This window comes from Haliotis cracherodii, unplaced genomic scaffold, assembly GCF_022045235.1.
Source record: "Haliotis cracherodii isolate W230 unplaced genomic scaffold, xgHalCrac1.p SCAF_6, whole genome shotgun sequence".
Lineage (NCBI taxonomy): Eukaryota > Metazoa > Mollusca > Gastropoda > Lepetellida > Haliotidae > Haliotis > Haliotis cracherodii.
Genome location: NW_027266319.1, coordinates 27,027,126 through 27,050,913, shown reverse-complemented (window position 1 = coordinate 27,050,913; position 23,788 = coordinate 27,027,126). Strand labels below are relative to the sequence as shown.

The 23,788-nt window shown below is 41.2% G+C and overlaps 1 protein-coding gene across 1 annotated transcript; it reads left to right on the top strand.

Annotated features, from left to right (window-relative positions):
* The first annotated feature begins 6,936 nt into the window (after positions 1–6,936).
* Positions 6,937–22,680, top strand: LOC139446819 (protein mono-ADP-ribosyltransferase PARP3-like). The gene is made up of 11 exons (XM_071228154.1): positions 6,937–7,039; positions 11,710–11,923; positions 12,623–12,748; positions 13,378–13,563; positions 14,801–15,154; positions 15,598–15,660; positions 16,293–16,388; positions 16,852–16,935; positions 18,062–18,239; positions 19,074–19,217; positions 20,246–22,680. Exons 2-11 carry the CDS (start codon positions 11,729–11,731, stop codon positions 20,419–20,421), a joined length of 1,602 nt encoding a protein of 533 aa, XP_071084255.1. The 5' UTR covers positions 6,937–7,039; positions 11,710–11,728; the 3' UTR covers positions 20,422–22,680.
* Positions 22,681–23,788: the final 1,108 nt, after the last annotated feature.

Genomic DNA, 23,788 nt, shown 5'->3' with positions numbered 1-23,788 from the left:
GTTAACACTTGAACCTCTCAGTTAAGGCTAGTACAAACACATCAATTACCATCTGCAGGTCCATCCACTTTAACACAGCCAGTGTACAAGCGACAGTGACACATATTGAAATGTTATACCACGAGACAAAACTAACCAAAAACAACGTAGTTAGGCACACTGAAATAATGTTCAGTTATACTAACTTTGGAACTGGAGAAAAAACATTTCTTTCACTGTGAACACAAACAATATTAATATAGTTCCAGAATTGGGCGCGAACAAGAAGAACAAGTGTCTGTCTAGAGGTTCAAGTTTGGTTGAAACGAGTAGGTTGTCTTTCCGATGACACTTCCGTTCGAGGTAGTAGTGCTTTGGCTCCAAAACTACTTCCGGTGTTGTGTATGTTCATCAAAATGATGTTTGATACTGTTCGCTGTGTGTGTGATTGAGTTGGGTTTAAAGCCGCTTTGGCCAGTATTCAAGTTATAATAGTAATAATAGGCTATATATATTGCGCATATTTCCACACCACTCAGGGGCATGCTCGAAGCCCTGTTATTACCCCGGTCACTTGATCAGTGTACAATCAACAATCATTCTCAGCTCCCTGGGGAGTATGCAACAACAGGTTAACAACAGAGGCACATTTCGAACAAAGTCGCTTGTGAGACACCCCACATATGCTTGAGTGTGGTCAGGACCGAAGACCTAGAAACTCTCAAGCTGCCCGAATACCAAAGCGTGTAAGATTAATGTGGGAGGAAAGCCCGAACTGATACAGATCTCAGACGTTTACCACTTTGGTGAAACCCATGAGCGCGGGTATGGTGTTGTCAAACCTGGAAACATAATCAGGGCGAACCGGGATTCGAACTTCCGACCGTAGGTTTCTGACGTGTCCAAGGGACGCAACTCTAAACAACGAATTGCTGCTCTTTAGGTTAGGCCACCCGTACCCCCTCGTTGTGTGTGAGTGAGGTAATGATATTTAACGTTATTTACCCCAGCGATGGCACGGTCTATGCAGAAACATATATTGGCCACGCAAACCACTGATTGAGTAACACGTCATCGGGTATGACGACATGCAACAACCAAATCACAGAGGTTATCCATCCGATTCACATAGTGGTCGGCTCTTACAACAATCAAATCACAGACGTTATCCATCCGATTCACATAGTGGTCGGCTCTTACAACAATCAAATCACAGACGTTATCCATCCGATTCACAAAGTGGTCGGCTCTTACAACAATCAAATCACAGACGTGATCCATCCGATCCACATAGTGGTCGGCTCTTACAACAATCAAATCACAGACGTTATCCATCCGATTCACATAGTGGTCGGCTCTTACAACAATCAAATCACAGAGGTTATCCATTCGATTCACATAGTGGTCGGCTCTTACAACAATCAAATCACAGAGGTTATCCATCCGATTCACATAGTGGTCGGCTCTTACAACAATCAAATCACAGAGGTTATCCATCCGATTCACATAGTGGTCGGCTCTTACAACAATCAAATCACAGAGGTTATCCATTCGATTCACATAGTGGTCGGCTCTTACAACAAATTATGATGTAGTGGGGACATAGTCTGGCACGGAATCCCCCCGGGGATTGGTTGTTATGAAGAGGGGTGCACCTTCCCCACAAAGTATCTTAATATACCTATTCAAGTATTAATATGCAACATCACCTGTTGTGTATAAAATCACGTTTTCAGTAGGAACTACCGTAGTGTTTGTATGTTTGCTTGTTGAAAGCTGCACTTAGCAATATTCCCGCCATATTACGGCGGCCTGTAAATAATCGCGTCTGGACTTGACAATCCAGTGATCGATATTGTGAACAACGATTCACACCGTCTGGGTACGGTCAACCAAGTCACCGAGCGTGGTTTCTCTTTCGACCAGCACAGGTGGCTTGGAACTTATTCTGAAATCAGGTGATACACAAGAACCATGGCTGCGCGAATGGTCATAATAAAATGATGAATACAGAGAAAGTAAGAAGAAATGAACACTCCTTTCGGCTCTGGCACAGTGACGAATGCAAAGCGACAGTTGGGGAGATGGGGAGTGAGGTTAGGCTATAATGCTGGTTTGAATAGTTTCAGCCGGACGAAAGCTCGAAGAAACGACTCGGTATGGTGCTGACATACCAACGATCGTAATCAAAGCAGGCGTGGAAATCAAACCAACTGGGTCCACTTAGTCCACATTACTTCATATTAAGGAGGAATTAATCAAATCATTACGGCCTGTCTGGAGTTCATGGTAGCAGTATCGACATCGCCTGCTGAGTGAGGTCAAGGTCGAAAGTCGCATCAGCCAGACAATGAGTGAGTGAGTTGGGTTCAATGCCGCTTTTAACAGTATTACAGTTATATCTCGGCGTGTCAGCTTAATGTGGGAGGAAAGCAGGTCTCAGACGTTTACCACTTCGGTGAAACCCACGAGCACGGGTATGGTGCTGACAAACTTAGAAACATAATCGGGGCGAACCGGGATTCGAACCCACAATCATAGTCATGTGGGAGGAAAGCCTGAAGTGATGCAGGTCTAAGACGTTTACCACTTTGGGCCAACCCATGAGCACGGGTATGGAAGTCACGATGGTAAAGTATTGTCAAGAAGTTTACCATGCATCCACACTATCTTGTCATGAGTTACACTCTACAAATAATTACCCGAGGACCCGACCCCTGATGTGGTCAGACCGCCGAAGAGGTCAAGTCCGAGGGTCCTTGTTTTCGGATATTTACCTCGTCAAGAGTAATCATTCGTTTAGTTATACCGAAATTCACTTTAAAGTTTATGAAGCCTTTAAACCGCCCTCTGTTTCAGTACAGTAACTCAGCTGAACCGTGACATGTGCGTACCAGACGCTATCTTGGTTTCCGGTCAATATTCATCACGTGACAGGTCAATACTGATCATATGACGAGTCAATATTCGAGGTCAGTGTCAGCCACATAACTTCGGGGTCTACATTGAAATGTTTCGTCACTTGATACGGGTAATCTAGTGATTGACATCATGAGCATCGATCTACGCAATTGGGATACGATGACATGCATCAACCAAGTCTGCGAGCCGGACCACCCGATCCCGTTAGTCGCCTTTTACGACAAGCATAGTCACCTTTTACGGCAAGCATGGGTTGCTGAAGACCTATTCTACCCCGGATCTTCACGGGTCATTTGCACCTGTGAGGATGCAGGGGCCGGTGTGGGGTCATCACCTCGGGACAGTTGTTAGGTTTCTGCCCCAGGCATTCAGAAATTCTTTTTTTTCGTTTGAGGAGGGTGCGAACCCGTTTGTGCTACATCTGATGCCGGGCCCTGTTAAGTGGCATTTTGCATGCCGCAGTGCAGAACGCTGGATGCCATGAAGTGTTTATCTGGTACGCTGCATGATGCCAGTATTTCAATATTGAAATTACATTTCCGTCTTTTTTTTCTTGCAAAAGAGTGAAAAATCAAAATATTAAGCCCCAAGCTTTTGCGCACACATAGTCATACATTGAATGTGAAACTCCAAGTCAAATTTACCCGTACCAGCTGTGTACACTAATACGACTCATTAGTTCTTAAATCCGATGCCAAGATAAATCGAGTGGTACACCGGATGCCTTGAGAAGCGAGGATGGCCCCCTCATTTAGGGCGACTCCGGGTCAGAGCGTCCCCAATAACCCGTGCCCAAATACACGAGGCGGTGAGATGGGAGATCGGCTGGACGGAACAATGCTACTTCTGGGAGGTTAAAGGACAGGTAGGACTGACCATGTGTAACCTGGCTGACAACCTGACCCACACCCCTGGGTCAAGGCAAACACAGTCAACCACTGGTATGTCCACCCCTAGCCAGATTATCTCCGACATCGTCATGATAGTTTCTACCTACAAAGCACACAACCCATTCACTACCTTAATTACCAATGGACGTTTTCGCGGAATTCGTGCATATCAGGGTGCTGCTAGGCTCATTTTAAGTGTAACCAAAACCAATTTTATGCTCCCTAGCGGTCTTTATGGTGAATTGAGGTTTACTTATTTTAAAAAAGTGTGTTTTCTATGTGTAAAAGAATTATTTTTTTCTTATGTGTAATTGTGAGCAACTGCTTTTCTGCTGCAATGGTAGTTTCGCCCTGCTCATGCATGGGCCAAACACCCTCGGGGCGTCGGATCTTGAATATGCATGAATTTCTCTATCAGCGCCTGTGCTCTGACCCAGTTGGGTTGAATTCAGATTCGGTTATATATCAAGAGCCACTGCTTCGCATTCCAGCACTTCCCCGTTGTGTTTCTGGCTGAGACGTATCTGCCTGGAGTGAGGGGACACTGTCTACTGACCGACACGCGTACAGCTGTAGACCAGTCGTGCCTGTTTCCCACGCGGCCGCTACTTCCGGCTCCTTCATTATACCGGTATACCGCTGTTGAACATCCTCACGCTTATCTTGAGAACTGTCAGATGATTGTCCGAGGCAGATAGGGAAGGGCTGCTGTCTTCCCTACGGACAAAAATGCAGCGATCTGCTTGTTCAGGTTATGCGATCGATGTTCTGTACTGAATGGTACTGACCCTTAGGCATTTCTTTAGTACCAACTTTCCGTATGCTTTAAAACAAAAATAAGTGGCCATATATCTGTTGGGGGAAAAAGAACTTTTCTAAAGCATATATACTGCAGTTTATTAACCCAGACAGCAAGACACAGAGTCATTAAGACAAAAAATCATTTCACAGCATTTTGGGACGATGGAGCCAAAAACCAAGAAATGAAAAACGCCTTTGGGGTTAATCATTCATGTCTAGATTGTTTCTTTTGAAGATTTGATTTGACGTGTCTTGTTGATTGTTGTTTATATTACATACTCGATCTGATTATAGACATTATATTTGTTTGTGTGTTGTTTAACGCCGCACTCAGCAATATTCCAGCTAAATGACGGTGGTCTGTAAATAATCGAGTCTGAATCAGACAATCAAGTGATTGACATTATGAGCATCGATCCACGCTATTGGGATACATTTACTTGCATCAACCAAGTCAGCGAGCCTGACCACCCGATCCCGTTAGTCACCTCTAATGACAAGCATAGTCGCCTGATACGGCAAGCATGGGTTGCTGATCGAAGACCTATTCTAACCCGGATCCTCATGGGTCTTTTGAACTTATATATAGACGTACTGGTTTTTGCAAGGTCGATTCCCTTTCGTGTTCCTGTCTTCTAGTATTTTAGCATCTTCAGAAAACGTTGTCCTTTTCTTAAAGAGGTCAGTGAGAAGTGTTAATTTCACGACAGATTAACTATATATGAAAACAATCGGGTGTTCTTTAACTTCTTTTGAGTAGTATGCTGAAAGGTTTTTTGTTTTATAAATTGTTCTCATTCATGATACATGTGTATGTAGTATTAAGAAGTGAAATGACAAAAATCTAGGATCTGCATCTTTTAGACGACATGCCCATGGCAAACGGTTCCCTTTATTTACTTTTTTAAATATTCATTTCTATTTAATGTCTTAATTAATATTTAAGAGTTTGTAACTGATGCCATGATATAATAGTAAGTGAATGAGGTTGGTTTAACGCCGATTTGAACAGTATTGCAGTTGTATCAGGGCGTGTCAGCTTCGTGTGGGAGGAGTGAGTGAGTGAGTTGGGTTTAACGCTGCTTTTAACAGTATTACAGTTATATCGTGGCGCGTCAGCTTAATGTTGGGGGGAAAGCCGGAAGTGATGCAGGTCTCAGACGTTTACCACTTCGGTGAAACCCACGAGCACGGGTATGGTGCTGACAAACTTAGAAACATAATCGGGGCGAACCGGGATTCGAACCCACAATCATAGTCATGTGGGAGGAAAGCCTGAAGTGATGCAGGTCTAAGACGTTTACCACTTTGGGGAAACCCATGAGCACGGGTATGGAAGTCACGATGGTAAAGTATTGTCAAGAAGTTTACCATGCATCCACACTATCGTGTCATGAGTTACACTACAAATAATTACTCCTGACGAGGTCAATCTGCGAAAACAAGGACCCGACCCCTGATGTGGTCAGACCGCCGAAGAGGTCAGGTCCGAGGGTCCTTGTTTTCGGATATTTACCTCTTCAAGAGTAATCATTCGTCTTGTTATACCGAAATTCACTTTAAAGTTTATGAAGCCTTTAAACCGTCCTCTGTTTCAGTACAGTAACTTAGCTGAACCGGGAAATGTGCGTACCGTGAAATTGGTTTCCGGTCAATATTCATCACGTGACAGGTCAATACTGATCATATGACGAGTCAATATTCGAGTTCAGTGTCAGCCACAAAATTTTGGGGTCTACATTGAAATGTTTCGTCACTTGATACGGACAATCTAGTGATTGACACCATGAGCATCGATCCACGCAATTGGGATAAGATGATATGCATCAACCACAGTGCCGTAGCCAGCCGGGGCCCTAGATTTTTTTTATAGAAAACAGTTGTATTTGAATCAAGTTGGGGACAAGTGAAACACCCCCCCCCCCCCCCCCCCCCCCCCCGTGGGTTGCCGAAGACCTTTTCTAACCCGGAGTAACAGAAGAAAGGGACATCGCACCCCAAGCAGAGAGGGTGTTGTAACATCCAAGGATTATATCCATTTTGACCAACAGATCCTCTCTCAGATGACTGAATGCAAAGTATTGAAACTTTTATCAAATGAATCGTGGGGTGTATTAATGGGACGCGTATTATCATAAAAGGGACGATGTTAATGTCATAAGCTATGCATTAACGTTGAGAATTAGAATGCGACGCGAACCCAACCACTTTTCCCACGCAACGTGCAAGTAAATAAAAACACAGGTATTGCAACATACCTCGCTTCATGTAGAAACCCGCTCGTGACGTTGCACGATCTCTCCAATTTGATTGGCTGAGAGCTGTCATGTATAGACATGTCGGGCCGGCCGGTATATACAGCGATAGAGCCGAGCTAAGACTCTAGCTGCCGGTTGTCTACCAGCCTGCTGATATATCTCTCCAAACAACCGTTGTCTTACTATAAGGTAATGCGTTTTATGTGTAATAGTCCGCATTGAGTATGTGATATAGAATAAATGGTGGAGAAACGCCACCACTTGCAGATGTAGTAGATTGCAGAAATATATTGATTAATTTTCTTCCCGAAAGCGCACTGCACCGTTAGTACATGCTGATCTAATATAGTACATATATATTTCAAAGTTACTTGTGCAAAACTCCTTGGCTATATCCTTATGTTTATGTACGTATTGTTTCTTATTCAATATTTCATCGCATAAGACTTATATAGCCAAGTCATGGCACTCGTTCTTTCAACCTCAACAGGGCCTCCCAATGGTGGGCGTGGCACTTGTTGTGGCCAGCGTTGTATGGCCATCTGTTAAGAATGTGTGTGAGCGATATCTGGTAAATGAGGCCCCAGAACGGTCGGTGTTTGTCTAATATGCTGAGATACAGATTGAAAGGATCAAAGTAAACATAGCCTGGATATACACATCTCGTTTTATCTGGAGGGGATAGATTATCCTCGCCGGTTTACCTCGCCGGGTTACAGCGCCGTGGTATTCCCTCGTTATAACGCAAGCGCGAAATGCACACGTCTTGCCCGTTCACGTCCACAGGGTGAGAAATAGGCCACCAGGTCACCGTCAGATCAATGTGACCCTCTTAACTTCGAATTATCAGGTCATTTCCTCCAACCCTACATGTTTGTATGTTTCCATCTGCACGTGAACAGTGAGATAATTATGCACGGTGTCCCTCAACACCCCGGCACACAAACGCCAGCTCCATGGGATTCATGGAATATCGATGGGTTATCGGTTGATTCTTCAACGAGCTCCATGGATGCCAAACGCTGAGCACATAGCCCTTAACACAGACGTTGGGTGGATTAATTAAAATTAACTCAAGCGCTTGATGTTTGTGCATGGATCTGAACTAACAGTTGTTAAATACAGCACGACCTTGCTCCCTTAATGCACTGTTATTGTCAGAGATCTCAACACTTCTCTATATGTTAATTATTCGATGCACTGAGGATGCTAGCAGCATTTGATTCATTTATATTTATTTTACATACAATAACCATGCAGTGAATACATTTAAGTTATGATTATCCTACTCAAATGAAGTAAAGAAGTAATTACTCTCTACTTAACAATTAATTCTCTCCTCATAATCTAGCCCTTACCTTCAAGGGGGCACAGGTGGCCCAGTCGGCTAATACGCCGCAATTCGCTGTGCAGAGTTGCGTCCCTTGGGCATGCCAGAAACCTATGATTGTGGGTTTCGAATCCCGGTTCTCCCCAATTATGTTTCTAGGTTTGTCAGCACCATACTCGTGCTCGTGGGTTTCACCGAAGTGGTAAACGTCTAAGACCTGCATCACTTCGGGCTTTCCTCCCACATTAAGCTGACATGCCCGGATATAACTGGAATACTGTTAAAAGCAGCGTTAAACCCAACTCACTCACTCACTCACTCACTCCTTACCTTCAAATACCATATGTATAATGCTTCCATAAACCTACCCTAATTCTTTATCTATTCTTTATTTATTATCTAATCAGGTACTACATGTTATCTTCAAGTTAAATAAACATAATATAAACAACACTTGTGTCTCACAACGACCCATGTTAAGGTTGCCACCCTCCGATCTGGTCATGAATTCTTCCTGGTCTTGGGAGAAAACCTTGCTTTAAGCGCCTGAACAAGTGAATTTCAGGTGACAATTTCTTCTGCTGGAGGCTCCTTGCTACACTCTCACTTGTTTTAGAGTGAGTGAGTGAGTATGATTTTATGCCGCTTTTAGCAATATTCCAGCAATATCACAGCGGGGGACACCAGAAATGGGCTTCACACATTGTACCCATGTCAGGAATCGAACCCGGGTCTTTGGCGTGACGAGCGAACGCTTTAACTACTAGGCTTCCCGACCGCCCCCCTGTTTTAGATGGACCAGACAATCCAGTGATTGACATCATGAGCATCGATCCACGCAATTGGGAATTGATGACATGAATCGACCAAGTCAGTGAGCCTGACCACCCGATCCCGTTAGTCGTCTCTTACAACAAGCATATCTTGACTGTGACAACACCTGATTTCACTATTTTCTCATATGTAAATTTTCATTGACATGGAACTATTTATCACATAAGCTATGTGATAAGAATTTTCATCACTTTCGATCTTCTCTTTATTCCATGATGGACCAAACTGATAAGTTATTTGTAAATGATATGAAATATAATTATTTTGTCACAAGGGCAGATCCAGCATTTTTAAAAGGGAGGGGTCCAAAATATCAAAATCCTCTCTCAGTCAGTTTTACTGCCAAGAACATACTACATTTGGTTTTCAAAAGGTAGGGGTGGGCGACTCTACTTGTTGTAAGGATTGACTAAGGGGATCGGGTGGTTAGGCTTGATGACTTGATTGATGCATGTCATAGTATCCAGTTGCATGGATCGATGTTCATGATGTCTATCAGTGGATTGTCTGGTCCAGAGTTGATTATTTACAGACCGCCGTCATATAACTGGAATAATGCTGAGTGCGGTGTTAAACAACAAACAAACAATCAAATAAAACTTGATAACACATTTACAGTACGAAACAAGAGTGAATGACAGCTTTAGTTGATAAATATATTTTATCCCCTATTGAGAGAGATCCTGATTAGTCAGGTTATGACAGGTTCTATGTCTAGGTGTGTATCTCCAGTGTATTCACACCTTGTAGTAGTGACCTTGAGTGCTTCCCCATTACAGATCAGCTATGTCCTGCACGACTGCTCACCAGCTTTATAATGAGGTGGTTACAGAGCACTGGGTATCATGGCTACACAAATACAAACATGGGGTTGCTATCCAGAATGAATGCTGGTGTGTTTTGTTGGAAGATAATGCAAGCAGTATTTCATGCATGTTTGTGCCATTCATTTTCTAGGCATTAAAAAAAAATTGATCTTTGTAGTGTAGGTATCCTTTCATATTTTTCATAAACATAAATTATTCTCGAATAATGCATCATCTTCAAAAATTTATTAGTGAAATGAAAAAAAAAGAGATTAAACATTTTAAATGTGCAAGATTAGCGTTAAATAGTGTTATGCATGTACTACCTACTTTTGAAAAATTTATAAAAGTGACATTAATGACCTTCCACGATGCATATGTGCATAATTAGAATAGAACTCTACGAGAATCTTGTTATATTCCGGGGCCCTTGAGTGAGGCACATGTTTCTGCATCATACTAGCCATTTCTTGATATGAAGAAAAATAAAATTTTTGAAGGAATTTTTTCATTGACTAAGTGTTAGTCTACCAGAATATGTGCATTAATTTTTTTATGACCGTCCCTTTTTTGTGTGTGACCCTCTCCTGATTCCCTGTGAAAAACCTCCCCTCCCCCCACCCTTTCTGTAATTCATAACTGGTCCCTTACGAACTGACAACTTGACAAGGAAGTCGAGGATAATGATAGTGCTTGTGTTACACAGACAGAGCTGATAACATCACCAGCATGTTCTATAAATGTCCTGATATAGGAAACTTCTGTCACTGAGAACAGGATTTGAATGTGGGGCTTAATTTATAAGCAAATTGTGGATTAACCTGTCTGACTGGTATGTTAAGGAAATGGCATTTTGCAAAGTATAATAAAATGGATATTTGACACAACGCTACCCTGAAACAACCCTACCCTCAGACTATGTTACCCTCACACAATGCATTCTTACACAGCACTACCCTCACACAATGCTATCTTACACAACACTACCCTCACACAATGCTATCACACACAACACTACCCTCACACAATGCTATTTCACACAACACTACCCTCACACAATGCATTCTTACACAACACTACCCTCACACAATGCTATCTCACACAACACTACCCTCACACAATGCTATTTCACACAACACTACCCTCACACAATGCTATCTTACACAACACTACCCTCACACAATGCTATCTTACACAACACTACCCTCACACAATGCTATTTCACACAACACTCCCTCACACAATGCTACCCTCTCACAATGCTACCCTCACACAATGCTGCCCTCACACAACACTACCCTCACACAATGCTATTTCACACAACACTCCCTCACACAATGCTGCCCTCACACAACACTACCCTCTCACAATGCTACCCTCACACAATGCTGCCCTCACACAACACTACCCTCACACAATGCTACCCTCACACAATGCTGCCCTCACACAACACTACCCTCTCACAATGCTACCCTCACACAATGCTACCCTCACACAATGCTGCCCTCACACAACACTACCCTCACACAATGCTACCCTCACACAATGCTGCCCTCACACAACACTACCCTCTCACAATGCTACCCTCACACAATGCTGCCCTCACACAATGCTACCCTCACACAATGCTATCTTACAAAACAATACCTCACACAACACTACCCTCACACAATGCTATCTTACACAACACTACCCTCACACAATGCTATCTTACACAACACTACCCTCACACAATGCTATCTTACACAACACTACCATCACACAATGCTAATTCTCACAACACTACCCTCACACAATGCTATCTCACACAACTGTTACATTGTGAATGTACAAACCCTGCTTCAAGGACCGTACAAGGCCATGTCACAATGCCTGAGTTTGGTTTACAGATAACAGTACATCATCAACATGCCTCCAAAGAGGAAGGGGGGGAAGGCGAAGGGCAAAGCTGGAGGCAAGAAGGCCAAGGTGGAGGTGGAGGTGGAGGAAGAGGAAGAGACGCCTACGCTGAAGGACACCATCAAGACGCTGAAGGCTGCAGACGCGGGCAAGAAGAAATCCCACAAGCCTGACAGCTTCATCCCAGGGAGTGCCTCCTATGACGTAAGCAGACAAGATGGGAATATTCCCTGTGAAGATCCAGGTTTCTACTGATCTTCAGCAAATTGTTATAAGAGGCGAATAGCAAGAATGCATGTCATCGAACAAACGTGAAGTGTCGGTTTTATTAGTCCAGTGGTTTCTGATGTGATGATGTTTACAGTGCGAGGAAATGCATTTTGAGAGAATTAAGGTGCATGGTCAAATTGCACATGTCAAATAAAGGTCAAAGTATAGATTATTGCGAAAAATTCCCAACCATGTCTGTGGAGCCTCAGTACTCACAACTCAAATACCAGACCCATGAATATCTGGGGTAGAAGAGGTCTTCAGTAACATGCTTGCTGTGAAAGGCGACTATGCATGTTGTAAAAGGCGACTAATGGGATCGGGTGGTCAGGCTTGCTGACTTGGTTGATGTATGTCATCGTATTCCAATTCCATGGATCGATGCTCCTGATGTCAGTCACTAAATTGTCTGGTCCAGACTCGATTATTTACAGACCGTCGTCATACAGCTGGAATATTGCTGAGTGCGGCGTTAAGCAACAAATAAACAAAACAAAATTAGCCAACATGTATGGTATTCGCGTTTCTTTTGGCGGTGAGTTTTTATCAGTATATGGTCTCTTGAGTTCAAGATGACTCCCTATACATGGCGCCAAGGTTGTAGTTGATGCTACATGTAAGTGTTGTCTGCAGGTGGAGGGGGACTATGACTGCATGTTGAACCAGACGAACATCGGCTTCAACAACAACAAGTACTATGTGATACAGGTGCTGAGCAATGGCGGCAAGTACTACATCTGGAACAGGTGGGGCAGAGTGGTAAGTGTGTTACGCTGGAGGTGTCCTTATCGTTGCAACTTCTATGAGTGAGTGATTTGGTTTTATGCCACTTTTAGTATTAGGCGATACTTTTTCAGAAAATTAGTTTGTGGATTCAACCGATCTTAAAACAAATAAAAAGCACCATATTTTTATTTGGCTGACTGTAAACGTCCAAGTTCACCATAAAAACATTTTGAAGTCGATAAGGTTACAATGGGTTAAATGGTGAGACGTTGAACCTGACACACATTATGAAGGTATCATGATAACCTTTGATAACAAAAAAAAATTGAAATTAATTTTATTAAATTTTGTCCCCATCTACCAACCAGAATTGTTTTAAAGTAAATTCCATAAACAAAAAAACTGAAAAAAGAATTTTAGCAATATGATGACCAGGATACCAGAAATGCTCTTTGCACATGATTGGTAGAAGGTGTGAAGCCCATTTCTGGTGTCCCCGCCGTGATATTACTGGAATATTGCTGAATAAGCGGCATAAAAACCATACTCACTCACTCACTTTGCACATGAAAGTCTTGTAGGGAATTGAACACATATCTTTGGTGTGATGTAGAAATGCTGTAACCACTGGGCTAGTTCAGGTTTCCTGTTATATTTTACAGGGGGAGTCTGGTGCCAATGCTTTGAAGGGACCAATGGAGCTGGCTGCAGCAACAAAAGATTTTGAGAAGAAGTTTCAGGACAAAACCAGGAACAAATGGGCCAACCGTGGCAGCTTCAACCCCGTGCCAGGAAAGTACACGCTCATCGAGATGGCCAATGATGATGAGGAGGACGAAGTGGATGCTGTAAGTAGTTCATGTAGACGATGTTGTACCAACAGAGTAGTGGGCATTGATACTCAGTTGATGGTGGCTTTCTTTGGAAAATTTGGTGTGATGTTTGTTTGATGTTTTACGCCGCTTTCAGTAATATTCCTGCTATATGACGCGGTTTGAAAATAAACATTGTGGACCAGACAATCCAGTGATTGACATCATGAGGATCGATTTACGCAATTGGAATCTATGACATGCATCCACCAAGTCCGCCAGACAGACCACCTGAAGGGACACAACTCTGAGATGTGAGAACTGCTGCACCGCTGTTCACGAGGCAACATAACCTCCATTTGGGTTTAACTTACAACATGTACAGACAGCAATATTTCAGTTACATCAAACTAGCATGTGTCGGGCAAACCAGCAATAATCCATGCCCTCAGCGAGCATGATGACACACAACAATGTTATATACTGTGACCCCTGATGCTCATTTTGGTAGACTTAATGGCAAGCATGGGATACTGGGACAAGACAAGAGAACCCACAGGCTCTCAGTGGAATATTATTCTTTTCATGTTGTTAGTTCGGTGGGGAATATTTGTCTATACATGTAGTTAGTTCTGTGGGGAATATTTGTCTATACACATACTTGGTTCTGTGGGGAATATTTGTCTTTACACATACTTGGTTCTGTGGGGAATATTTGTCTATACACATAGTTAGTTCTGTGGGGAATGTTTGTCTATACACATACTTGGTCCTGTGGGGAATATTTGTCTATACACGTAGTTAGTTCTGTGGGGAATATTTGTCTATACACATACTTGGTCCTGTGGGGAATATTTGTCTATACACATAGTTAGTTCTGTGGGGAATATTTGTATATACACATACTTGGTCCTGTGGGGAATATTTGTCTATACACATAGTTAGTTCTGTGGGGAATATTTGTCTATACACATACTTGGTCCTGTGGGGAATATTTGTCTATACACATAGTTAGTTCTGTGGGGAATATTTGTATATACACATACTTGGTCCTGTGGGGAATATTTGTCTATACACATAGTTAGTTCTGTGAGGAATATTTGTCTATACACATACTTGGTTCTGTGGGGAATATTTGTCTGTATATTGGTTCTGTGAAAAAAAGTCATTATACAGTCTGTTCTGTGGGGAATATTTCTTTTAAAATTACGTACAAGGCTTACTGGAAATAACATGTTTCGACTTCTGTGTTACCCAAGATTCTCTGTTCCAGCCTGCCATGGTTGACACAAAGGGAAGAAAAGTAGCAGACAGCACTCTAGATACCACCACACAGAAACTGGTCAATCTGATCTTCGATCTCGACATGTTCAAAGATGCGATGAAGAGCTTTGACATCGATGTGAAGAAGATGCCACTGGGGAAGCTGAGCAAGACACAGATAGCTAAAGGCTTCGAGGTATTGGAGGAGATCGAAGATGAACTGAAGAAGAGCAAGCCTGCCGCAGCCAAACTTAGGGAGCTGTCTTCCAGGTTCTACACAGTCATTCCGCATGACTTCGGTCGCAAGATTCCCCCATCTATTGCCGACTCAGAGACTCTCCAGAAGAAAATGGACATGTTGTCGGTATGTTCAGTCTGCTGTTTCTTTTGTTAATAAGTTGCTAAATAATCCACACTATCTTTCCGGGAAGCGATGAGCGTTAAGGAATTGACTTTTTGTAAAGTACTTGTTGTTTAGAGACAGTAACAATAATTGCTGACAAACTTTTTGGAGCATGGTACTTTCGTTTCATTGTAAAATTATGATGGCATAAGTGATATAAATTTGTCACAACATCTGAATCATTGTCCAACACTGTAATATTTTGTTACCATCCTCATCTTGAATAATGTATTATACACTAACTAACTAGGATGAAATGTGTCACCTATTCTAATTGTGAAAACATGTGACCTTAGAAAAGTCTTGAGTAACTATAGCAACTGACTTGCATGACCTTGACCTCCACAGGTCCTGGAAGAAGATGGATGTGGTGCTGTTAATGTATGGCAACATGTGGGTTTCAGGTGCTGGGAGATATCGAGCTGGCTCAAAGCCTACAGAAAGACAAGGACAAAGCTATCGCAGCTGTAAGTCATCTCTCCATGATTCTCTTTTTGCTTCGTTTGCATTTTGCTGATGGGATACTGGTTTTATCCAGTTGAGTTCCAGGGGCAGAATGACCTTGATACCACATATTGTAGTAAGATGCAATTCAAATGGGGCGTGCTTTGGCCAATGTGGCATCTGAGTATGGACAGTATCTATGAAGAATTCGTCACAACTAAAGGCCAAGGCCCATGACATGTGAGACTGGTAATCGACCAACTGAGAGTTAACTGACATTGTTAACAGCACTGTGAAGATTAGAATTGGTCTTCAGCAACCCATGCTTGTTGTAAGAGGTGACTAGTGGTCAGTCCCACTGATTTAAGTCATCGTATCTCAATTGTGTAGATCGATGCTCATGATATCAATCACTGATTTGGCTGGTCCAGATTGGATTATTTACAGGCCACCATCATATAGCTGGAATATTGCTGAGTGAGCATTAAACAAAAAAATAAAAAATAAAAAATAATAATAAAGCTGACAATGGAATTAATTTGATTTCCATTACTCTGCTAGTAATATAACCCATGTTATGATTTTAAATCTTTACTTGTTGATGACAGTGCATGAAGAGATTTTAAATGGTTATCTATGTATTGGTTTTTTTCAGTCAAAGGATGCAGCTATCCCCAACCCCATTGATGTCAACTATCACCTTCTCAAGTGTGGCCTTGAACTTGTTGATCCTAAGTCTGAGGAATTCAAGGTGAGAAGGAGTTCTCCTGTAGCCTGTGTTGAATGTAGGAAGAGATAACAATATGGTTAGAAAACACAGGACAGTAGTGAGTGGGGTTTAACAGAATGAAAAAGTAAATTTGGGGAAAAAAATAATTTATGATTTGTTGAAATTAGGTTGTTGGTAAATGACCCTACAAATAAATTGCTATTATGGACTGACCGTTTGATATTCTTCGGAGGGGGGCCTGTGATTTTATTGACAAAAATAAATTGCAACAGAAATTGTTTGAAAAAAATTACTACATTTTGGATTGTTGATTTTTTTTTAAATTGTCTGCCACATACCTACAGTCCCAAATACATTGTTGCAAGGCGTTTTTTGTAAAGAAAATATTTCAACTCATAGTTTTGTTTTTTTTAACAATATATGGTTTTGCTCATATGTCTAGTCTCCAAACAACATCCCAGCCCTCCCTCGTTCACTTTTGCAGGTTCTCAACAAGTACAAGGATTCCACTCAAGGCTACAGGAAGGTCAAGATTCAGCACATCTGGAAGGTCAATAGGGATGGCGAGGTCAGTATTTTGGACTTTGCCGGACACAAAATATTATAGCCTATATGCATACATCCTGAGAATGAAGGAAAATACATTACATTTCAAGTAGGTACTGTAGAGATGTTTCGCTGTTTGAATCATTATAACAACTCAAAATGGTAGGTTTGTAGGAAATTAGGGCTGGGACGAGTCCAAATTTACCCCCTGGTACCCACCACCCTATTACCTGACCCTACCCCACCCGGGTACCTGCTGTATATATCAAGAGATAGGTACAAACTGTCCGATTGAGAAAGGTTTGACCGCAGCCCTGGCAAAATGTATTTAGATACACGTATAAAACGATCTGATCAGGCATACACTATAGTTTATTGCATGAAGCTTTATTTTTATTCAAACATATAAAAGTCAGAAGGAATGGGTGCATTGTCAGAAAGATATGGGAACATAAGTGACTTTGTGCAACCATAGAGTTTCAGATAATTTTTGTCATTAAACAATATATCACGTGACTAACTACGGGTCCGGGTAGTCCCGTGGGTACCCTGGTCCTACTCAGGACCCACCCAACCCGAGTACCTGAGTTACCCGTCCCAGCCCCATAGGAAATACACTCCAAGTAAAAGTATCAGTGGGTGGTTTTCGTCAATCTTAACTTTGGAATCCCCATCTTTGATAAACGACTGAACATGTGCAAGTATATGACAACATATAAGCTTAACAGGAACTAGAAGTAATATTACATACCACATACCATCAGCCTTGGACTCCCATGCTCATGCAGTGGACCTCTACAAAGTTAAAGTAACACATGAAAATAGATAGGTAAGAATAGTACTCAAAAGAAGTTTGGGACCACCCAATTCCTTCAAAGCCTGACAGATTAACTATTGTAATATGAAAGAATCAGGTGATCCTTAACTAATTTTGAGTAGTATATATCTGGCTCCCGTTCCTCAAAGCGATCGTAGCCGTAAGACGATCGTAACTCCCATACTTTAACATAGACTTACAACAGTCTTAGCGCTAAGATCGCATTGTGGAACAGGGCCCAATATGAAATTTTCAGTGCTCAGTTAGCTTACTGTAGCTGTGAAAGATGTTGGAATAAAGTATAAAGTTATTAGGGTTGCTTGCTTTACAGGATTCTCGGTTCGCAGTTCATAACAAACTTGACAACAGGAAGCTGCTTTGGCATGGAACCAATGTGGCCGTCGTGGCAGCCATCTTGAAGAGCGGTCTGCGTATCATGCCACACAGTGGTGGCAGAGTAGGGAGGGGCATCTACTTCGCCTCCGAAAACGGGAAGTCTGCTGGCTACGGTGAGTAGTGTCAGGAGGCAAGGATTACACAGGTGTATCGAGAACTCTGATGCGTGAGAGGCCAGATGAAATGGGGTTAAGGATTATGTTCTTATATAGTGACATGCATGCATGTGTGTGTGTCTCTGTGTGCGTGTGCATGTGTGTGTGTACTAGTACAGACTATTGACAGTTTTAATGTGCTAGCCCACTGTGATACCATGCTGCAGTTCAATATGAATACCCTACTTAGAAACAGTATGCTGACTCATACCAAAACAGCCGGGTGTCAGGAAGAGTAATAATAAGTACCATCTTTCATATGTTTTGGTATGACATGGCCAGGGATCAAACTATGTACTGTCTAGCCACTAGATCACAGAGACAGTCCTGATGCTCTCTCTCTATGATTGTGGTTTCAAATCCCGGTTCGGCCTTATTATGTTTCTAGGTTTGTCAGCACCATACCCGTGCTCGTGGGTTTCACTGAAGTGCTAAACATCCGAGACCTGCATCACTTCAGGCTTTCCTCCCACCTCAAGCTGACACTCCGCGATATAACTGGAATACTGTTAAAAGTGGCGTTAAACCCAACTCACTCACTCACTCACTCACCCACCCACCCACCCACTCACTCACCCACTCACCCTCCCACCCACCCACCCACTCACTCACTCACTCACCCACCCACCCACCCACTCACTCACCCACTCACCCGCTCTCACCTCACCTCACTCACTCTTCCTTTATATGTGATGTCATGTGTTGATGTTACCATACTACCCTGTTGTTTACAAATGGGGATGTCATTTAAGTATCAGTACTATATATTGCCAATCTGCTTCTTTTCCCCAGTCGGCACCAATGGCAAGACCGGCATCATGTTCCTGAATGAAGTCGCCCTCGGCAAGGAGAAGCACATCGACCGAGACGACTGCAGCCTTGTCACGGCCCCAAAAGGATTTGACTCCATTGTGGCCAAGGGGCGGACCGAACCAGGTGAGTGGTCTGACCCACGAGATCAATGATCAATGTGACTCCTGGTTAACAACCAGTATGTCAGTCTGTGTGTTCATTTAATGCTGCAGTCAGCAATATTCCAGCTGTAAGGTGGCAGTCTGTAAATAATCAAGTCTGGACTAGACAATCCGGTGACTGACATCATGAGCATGGAATTGGAATACGATGACATACATCAACCAAGTCAGCAAGCCTGACCACCCGATCCCATTAGTCGCCTTTTACGACATACATAGTCGCCTTTCACAGCAAGCATGTTACTGAAGACCTATTCTACCCTGGATCTTCACAGCAACGATCTGCTGTGGTATGATGACACGTAAACCACCAAGTCACTGCACCTGACCACCCGATCCATGAGGTCATCTCTTATGACTAGTATCGGTTGCTAGGGAGCAGAATCCCGGAATCCCCACTGTGGTCTGCCACAATGGAGTTCACATCAGTGAAGAGTATATATCAAGGTGTGTCGGCTTAATGTAAGAGGAAGTCCCAGTCATGCAGGCCTCAGACATTTACCACTCAAAATGTGCATAAAACCAATGAGCTAGGGTATGGTGCTTACAAACAGGATTTTAATCAGGGCATATCTGGGATTTGTAAAACGATAATAGGAACCTGGCACGCATAAGGGAAGCAACTCTGCACGGCAGTTTGGGTTGTCTTAGACCTTGCTACTGCATAACTCATATTCTCAGATAATGGTTCTCCCCTCATATGAAGACATGAAATTCCGTTTAAGATTTGATCTTCAGCAACCGATGTTTGTCATAAATGGTGACTATAACGGAATTCGGTGGTCAGGCTCGTCGACTTGCTCAGATCAGTACTCATGATGTCAGTCACTGAATTGTCTTGTCCAGACTCAATTATTTGCAGACCTCTGTTGTATAGTTAAACAACGAAGAAACAAACACAACAAATTCTCAGCTATTGGCCTCATGTTCTGTAATTTGTGCTGCTGTTACTTATTCAGAAAATGACACAAACCCCCTTGTCCGTTTCAGACCCCAAGCTGGACACTACCCTGACCATTGATGGCACCACGGTGACCGTCCCACAAGGCAAGCCCGTGCACCAGTCCAAGTTTGCTGGAAGTAGTTTCTCCCAAAGTGAATACCTCATCTACAAGGAGAGTCAGAACCGCATCCGATACTTGCTGCTCATGGAGTTCTCCTACTGAACATCGGCTCAGGAACTGATTTAACATCACCATTAGCTTAACATCACCTGCTAAACATCAGCATCAGCTCTCTTAAACATCACCTTAATTTTGTTGTTGAAACCTCAACATCAGCTTTAACATCACCAACTGAACATCAACATCAACTATAACATCACCAACTGAACATCAACATCACCAACTGAACATCAGCTTTAACATCACCAACTGAACATCAACATCAACTGTAACATCACCAACTGAACATCAACATCACCAACTGAACATCATAATTCTTCATGTTTCGTTAGAACCTCCAGCCGTGTAACATCATCCACTGAACATCCGTCATCTTCAAAGCATTTAACTTTTACTCAAAAAAAGGTTTCAACCAACATCAATTGTAGAAAATAATTTCAGGTATCAGTAGGTATTGCAGTATGATGAGTATCATAAGCATATCACGATACAGGTACTGGCACACATGTGTGAAGATGCATGCACTGTAAAGTCACATCGTAGCATGTCTACATGCTTACTTACAATACAGATGAAAACAATGGAGAGAAATGGTTGAAAGATTAAGAGTTGACAATTTCATTACAATTGTTAGAGTTTCAAATTGATATATATACGTTGGTATTTTAAAACATATTTTACCTTAAGTGTTATATACAGATAGTTTATGACTGTTTTCCCTGAATATCTTAGTTGATATTCTTTGTTTATAGTCGTAATTACTTGTTGATATTCTTTGTTTATAGTCGTAATAACTTGTTGATATTCATACGTTTATAGTCGTAGCTCCTTGTTGAGGTTGTGAACCCAAACCAAGTGCCGTTACTTTCTTGTGTAGTGATTCTAGTTTAAATGACAGGCTCTTGTTATTTCCTTGTTATGCAAGTCATTATATTTCATCATTTTGCAAGTTCAATGTTTACTCCTGTTACTAATATTAACATTTTATCCTTAATTTGTATTCTTGGTTTCCATTTTAGCTTTCAGTAAACAAAAATCTTAACTGTTGTAAAAAACTTTTCAATTTGTTGTATATTTCTTTAGTCTCTTTAAGAGTTGATTTTTCAATGGTATTTGGTATGATATTAATTATTTGTCTCATTACTGTATATTTGAATTTGTTTTACTTGCATATTTGTTGTTTACTTGTTTTCTTAAGACATGTTTTTGTGAAGAACAATCATTTTTTTAATAAATATATCTCTTATTTAATTTTTATTTAAGGTTACATCAACCCCTTTTTTATGTTACATCATATATATTATTTGTTTAAAACCAATTTTTTTTAATATACTACTCCACTTTTGACAAGGATATTTTTATCATGATTCACAAAACTGATTCTCATATGTCACGTGTATATTTAAATAAAATGACATATCTGAATATCCTTATCAAAGGTTGAGTGGTATAATAGTTGTATTGTATTTCATAACAAGAAACAGAAAACTTCATTTTTGTTCATTTCTAAATTGCATAATACTAGTGTCATGAAACATAAAGGACCCATTTCCTGGAAGTATTGTACCATCCTCATCAATCAAGGACCATGGCATTTCTATAAATATTCATATTTTCATGAAATATTTTTGCATTTATCAATCTGTTTTTATAGGGCAAATGGTGTATGAAAATTAAGGCTTGTGTGCCTGAAAAAAATATTTCTGTATATATGTATGTACATAGCTGTGTAACTTGTGCATAGGTGTATAGAGTGCCACTGTAGGCTACAACACATCGGTAGCTGGAATGTACATAACATTCTCCATCCATCCCTCTTAACACCATGTATACACCAAGGATGTACTGAAAGCATACATTTTCAATTTATGTTTATGAAGATATTGATGAAGCTACGTCTAACTGACAAATAAGATCCATGATGAAAATGTGTCATAACATTTTCATTCCTAATATATACAAAAAAAATTGTTTTTAAAATTGTTTTTGAAAAAATCATTTCTGTTAATAAATGAACCCATAAGTATTTAATTACCATCAAGAGGTCATTTGAAATTCAAATCAGCATATTCCAAAAATATTTTCACATGATGTGTTCGCTTCTTTTTAAAATGTTTCCGGATATTTTTTTTTTTTCAAATCGTATGTCCTGTTAGTGTTGTGCATTCCTCGTTAACAGAGGGATGCATGGAGAAGAACTACCGCAACATATGAGAAGAAGTATGTTAACAGCATATCTGTTATATAGCAATGTTCTCATTCCCGAACAGAATTATCTTCCTCACCCAACTCGTCTGATTGGGGCGGGAGGGGGGGGGGGGGGGGGGGGGGTGTTCCAGCACAGTCCAGTGTTACCCATCTGGTTGACTGACATCTAGTCTCTGAATTGAACATATCTTACAGAAAAAAGGCAGTTGTTAAATTATCTTAATCAAAATATAATAAGAAGGAGCTTGGAGACTCTCTTCATTTTCAGAAGTAATCTAGACTTGCCAAATATTATAGACTTGCATGGGCTGTATTGGATATATTTGTATCAGGGTCTGTAAGACAGACTACCCATCTGGATAATGTGATGGGTTTCTTGGGACCCAAATGCTGGAAGCTGAGACAGACTGCTGTAACATACTTGGTCTTATCTCTTCACTTTGCTTGTATATATATAGGACACACAGTGTGTTGTAGTGTCGGTATATCATTGTGTAGCTAGTTTTATTTGTTTCATTAATATTTAGTCTTAGATGGTACATGTTCAGAGTTCATAAAGTAACTGTATTCACATACACTTTTAATTCTGAATTGAAAACATAAAAAGCTAATAAAACTTTCCTATTTTCAAGCATTTTGATCAATTTTAGTTTTCAAATCCAAAGTTATATAATGATCTTTTAAATTCAGCTAATTCATAAAATGGTCTTCCGATTCTAAAAAGGGGTAGAAATATCCCGATTGTTCCTCCAGTGAGATTATCAGTGTATGTTAGTATATATTTTATGTGATGGAGTGAGTGCTGAAAACGATCAACATCCAAAATATCAGGGTATGTAGCATCTCATGATGACTGCTCCAATGTTTGTAACCAGAGCGTTACAGGCAACACCACCAAGTAGCTCTTTACTGAGGACATAGTCACTCTTCCATATCTGGCTCGACCTAGGGTCAAACACATTGTTTTTATTCACCAGGCAAGGAAATTATCAAGAGCCAACAAATTTTATATTTCATGTGGTAACTTTGGGTTATCATATCTAAACTAATTAAAAACATATGCCCATTGCTATTCCAGGTATATTAACTTTTTGAAGAAATTTAACATGTATGTTACCGAATTTTAAAGAATCATAATTATTTTTTATTTTAATTTGGTTATTTGCAATTTGACATCAACATTAGTATCTTATTTCATTTA

Coding starts and splice junctions, on each gene's coding strand:
- LOC139446819 (XM_071228154.1), top strand. CDS start 11,729: ATGCCTCCAAAGAGGAAGGGGGGGAAGGCGAAGGGCAAAGCTGGAGGC. Junction 13,564..14,800: donor AGGAGGACGAAGTGGATGCT/GTAAGTAGTTCA, acceptor TCTCTGTTCCAG/CCTGCCATGGTTGACACAAA. Junction 19,218..20,245: donor CAAGGGGCGGACCGAACCAG/GTGAGTGGTCTG, acceptor TGTCCGTTTCAG/ACCCCAAGCTGGACACTACC.